A 4658-nucleotide genomic window follows, 5' to 3' on the forward strand; every position below is an offset into this window, starting at 1 on the left:
AGAGGGTATACTTAAATATTCGTAAGTTATTTCTATTTTGTAAATTATTTAAATAATATAATAATAATAGATATAACTATAATTAAATGCAATGATACATATGTTTGCATTAAATAATTTTTTGAATAAATAATAATTAATAATTTAAAATGAAATTCATAAACACAAAAATATAGTTTTAATAAAAATACAAAAAATATTATTGTAAATCATTATAAAGAATATATATATATATATATATAAAATTTTTTAATGTTTTAATGTTTATATATATATATGAAAATATAATTAAAATTTTATATAACTATATACTATAAAATTTATTGATTATATATTTATACTGTTTTAGACATAATGAAGCTGTTCAAACTATGCAATTCAATCCAGTATCACATCAACTTTTAAGTTGTTCTTTATCAGATATAGCATTTTGGTCTTCTGAACAAAAAGCTGTTGTAAAGCATAAATCAAGAGGAAGAGTAAATTGTTGTGCTTGGACAAGAGATGGTCAATATTTAGCAATTGGTTTGGCATCTGGCTATGTTTCTATAAGAAATAAAGTTTGTTTTATTTATATGAATTATGCATTATCAAAAATTTAAAAATATAATCTTATCAAAAAAATCTTAAAATATAATTTTAAAATATAATATTATTTTTTCTTTTTTTTGTTTTTTAATTTTAAGTAATATAATGTTTAAATAATTTTGTCATTAAAAATTTTTTATAAAAATATTATTTTTAATTTATTATAATATTTTTAGAATGGAGAAGAACAGACACGAATTGAGAGACAAACTGGAACATCTATTTGGAGTTTATTGTGGAATAGACAATGGTAAAAAAAATAATTATATAATAAATATAACTTATATTAAAATTTATATTCTTTTATTTATTATTTTTAATTTTAATTTATAAATTTCATTTTATTATATCATATTATAATTTATAACATAATAATCGTACTTTAAATATTTTTTATATAAAATTAGTGAAATTATACTAATTTATTCCTATATTATTCACAGGGAAGAATCAACAGATGTTCTCTGTATTGCTGAATGGAATGGGACCATATCTTTTTATTCAATTTCAGGCAAACCATTTGGGAAAGATAGATTACTTAATTTTATACCTCTTAAAATGTGTAATTTTGCAGGAGGTCAATATATTTTAGTTTGTGGAAGTAATAAACAATGTATACTTATGACATATGATGGAATACAATTAATTAATGTTGGTGGAATATTTTCCTCTTGGATTTGGAGTTGTGCTGTACATCCAACTTCTACACATATTGTATGATTAAAAATTTTCATCATTCAATTTCTAATTAAAAAATGTTTATTTTCTTTAATTCATAACTGTATAATTTTGTTATTTTATGATATATTTTAATATATAAAATTTATAATGTATTTATAATATAATTATCTACAAAGATATTATATGCTTGTTTATTTAGGCTCTTGGTTGTCAAGATGGAATAGTAACATATTTGCAGTTATCTTGGGACATTATTCATGGATTATATGGAGATAGATATGCATACAGAGAAAATATGACTGATGTAATAATACAAAATTTAATTACTAGTCAAAAAGTTCGTATTAAGTGTAAAGATTTAGTAAGTAAAAAAAGTAATTTTATAGTAAATTTAAAATTTAGACATAACTTTTAATTTTTAAATTGAAAAATATAGAAAAATATTTTTTTTATATTATATATTATATTATTATATTTAATATATTATATAAAATGATAAATTATAATTAAAATTTTAAAAATGAATATATATTATGCTATTAAAATTATTTATTTTTAGATACATCGCATTGCTGTGTACAAGAATAGATTAGCAGTTCAATTATCAGAACGAGTAATAATTTATGAACCATTAAATTCTAATGATGGAATGCATTATCGCATATATGAAAAATTAAATCAAGCACTAAGTTGTAATTTATTAGTCATAACTACAAATAATTTAATTTTATGTACAGAAAGAAGATTACAAAGTTTATCTTTTAATGGTATAATAGAAAGAGAATGGATACTCGATGGACTTATAACTTATATAAAAGTTATTGGTGGACCAGTTGGACAAGAATGTCTTATTGTAGGTTTGTATAATTTTATATGAATTAATATAAAAAAAAAATACTTTATTTAATAATAAAAAAAATAAAATTAATTTTTGCAATTTTTTAATATCCATTAAAATTATTAATTTAATTTTTTAAATTATTAATTAATTTTTTTTATTATACCATCATAATTATATACTTTTTAATATTATTAAACTTTTATTTACATTAATTTAATTATTTTTTTATATCAGAAATTCAAAATTTTTTTATTTAATTATTTTTAACTATTAAATAAAATTAAGATATTTAATAAATTTTTGTTTTTATGTTTTTTAGGTTTAAACACTGGATATATAGTAAAAATATATTTAGATAATCCTTTTCCAGCATACTTACTAAAGATTGAAAGTTCTATAAGATGCCTTGATATTAGTTCATTAAAAGAAAAACTTGCTGTCGTTAGTGATCATGGAATTCTTTATGTGTTTGATTTATATACAGAAGAAAAACTTCAAGAATTTCAAAATGTAAATAGTGTGGCTTTTAATACTTGTTTTGAAGAAATAATGTGTTTTTCAACTGGAGAATATTTAGCAATAAAAGTAGGAAATTTTACAGAATATAGACAAAAATTTTCTGGACTTGTTATGGGTCATAATAAATCAAAAGTGTATTGTTTAAATGATTGTTCTATTGTTACTATAGAGGTAAATTTCTGTTTTAATTAAACAATTACTATTAAATAAAATAAAACCGTAAGCAATATTATTATATTGAAATATTTATTATTTATATGTAGGTCCCATTATCATTATTTATGTATCAATATATTGATATTAGCCTTTTTTCTGATGCTTATAATATAGCATGTCTTGGAGTAGCAGATTCTGACTGGTTTGCTCTAGGAATTGCTGCATTAGAAAATTTAGAATTAAATATTGCATACTCTTCTTTTGCTAGAGTTAAAAATTTAAGATACATAGAAGTTTTGTCAGAAGTAGAAGAAAAACTTAAATCTGGAGAATGGGGACGAGAAGCATGTATGGCTACTACTGCAGCTGCTATGGGAAAGCTAAAAGATGCTGCAAAACTTTTTCAAAAGGCTGGTTTACAACAATATGCATTAGCTATGTATTCTGATTTACGTATGTTCGATATTGCACAAGAATTTATTGTTAGTGGAAACAATCAGGTTAGTAAAATATATTTAAAATATTATTTTTTAATAAATAAAATAAAAAAAATTTTAATAATATCAGGATCGTACAATTTTACTTCGTAAACGAGCAGAATGGGCTAAAAGTCTTGGAGAACCTCGTGCTGCAGCAGAAATGTTTCTTTCAGCAGGAGATGTTGATCGTGCCATAAATATAATTGCAGAATATGGTTGGATTGACATGTTAATTAAAGTTGGCAGACAACTTGATAAAGCAGATAGAGATAATCTAACTATAATTGCTAAAAAATTGAAAAGACTAGGTGCAACGCATGGCGCAGCAGAAATTTTTAGCCGTTTAGGAGATGATCCTGATGTAGCAGATGTTTTAGTAGAAGCTCAAGCTTGGCCAGAAGCTTTTGAATTAGCTGAAAGAAATCCAAAACTGAAAGCTAGAATATATGGACCATATGCAAGATGGTTGGCAGAAACTGGTCATTTTTCTGAAGCACAAAAAGGTAAATATAAAAAAATATTATTTTTAATATATGTACATCCATTTAAATAGAAACTAACAGTTAAAAGAAATTAAGAATTTTTCATATTTAAATTTTGTTAATGTTCAATAATTTTGTTCAATAATTTTTTGTTCCCTACCTAAAAAATAATATGATTATTAATATTATTAAAATTAATATTTGAATAAAATATAATAAAAATATATTTTAAAAAATGTAAAAATAATATTTTATGATTTAATATTTTATATTAAATTTGTGTGAAATAATATTAAAGTTAAAAATATAAAGTTAAAAAAATTCATTCAATTCTGTAGCATTTCAGATAGCTGGCCAATCAGATGAATCTATAATGGTTTTGATAATGTTAGCTAAAAATGCAGTTACTGAAAAAAGATTTCGTGATGCTTCTTATTTCTATTTACTACTTTCTCAAATAAGTTTAAATCTTAACAAAACTACGGATGAATTACAAACAATATTTCTTCAATATTATGAAAAAGCTGAAATTTATTATGCATATCATGAAGTGCATAAATATGTGGTAATTATTATATATAATTTACAATATATTAATAGTTTTAATACAGTACATTAATAATACAATATAATAATATAATGTATTATATAAACATAAAATAAAAATAATAAATAATAATAATAATATATTAATAGTATTATATAACAATAAAATTTTGATAATTTAGTATTCAATAATCCAGTATGCTCTAATTATGACCATTATATGAACATTATTTGACAATTATATTTAATATAATAATTTTATTTAATTTTATTTAATTAATTTCATTCATTTTTTATTAATAAATGATATTATATTAATCATGATTATTTTTGAAATTTTTTTTATATATTTTTTTATATATTTTA

At 20.7% G+C, this 4658-nt stretch overlaps 1 protein-coding gene across 1 annotated transcript in view; it reads left to right on the forward strand.

Annotated features, from left to right (window-relative positions):
• Positions 1 to 2: 2 nt before the first annotated feature.
• LOC102674283 (intraflagellar transport protein 122 homolog) overlaps positions 3 to 4658 on the forward strand; it is a gene marked incomplete at both ends in the record, with an annotated part of 7020 nt that continues 2364 nt past the window's right edge. Inside the window, 10 exons of the mRNA XM_031514673.1 lie at positions 3 to 21; positions 350 to 560; positions 765 to 838; positions 1032 to 1302; positions 1469 to 1630; positions 1829 to 2126; positions 2430 to 2800; positions 2893 to 3285; positions 3353 to 3767; positions 4085 to 4311. Coding sequence (XP_031370533.1) covers positions 3 to 21; positions 350 to 560; positions 765 to 838; positions 1032 to 1302; positions 1469 to 1630; positions 1829 to 2126; positions 2430 to 2800; positions 2893 to 3285; positions 3353 to 3767; positions 4085 to 4311 — 2441 coding nt within the window. The remainder of the gene's footprint in view (positions 22 to 349; positions 561 to 764; positions 839 to 1031; positions 1303 to 1468; positions 1631 to 1828; positions 2127 to 2429; positions 2801 to 2892; positions 3286 to 3352; positions 3768 to 4084; positions 4312 to 4658) is intronic.

This window comes from Apis dorsata, unplaced genomic scaffold, assembly GCF_000469605.1.
Source record: "Apis dorsata unplaced genomic scaffold, Apis dorsata 1.3 scaffold_1098, whole genome shotgun sequence".
NCBI classification, from domain to species: domain Eukaryota; kingdom Metazoa; phylum Arthropoda; class Insecta; order Hymenoptera; family Apidae; genus Apis; species Apis dorsata.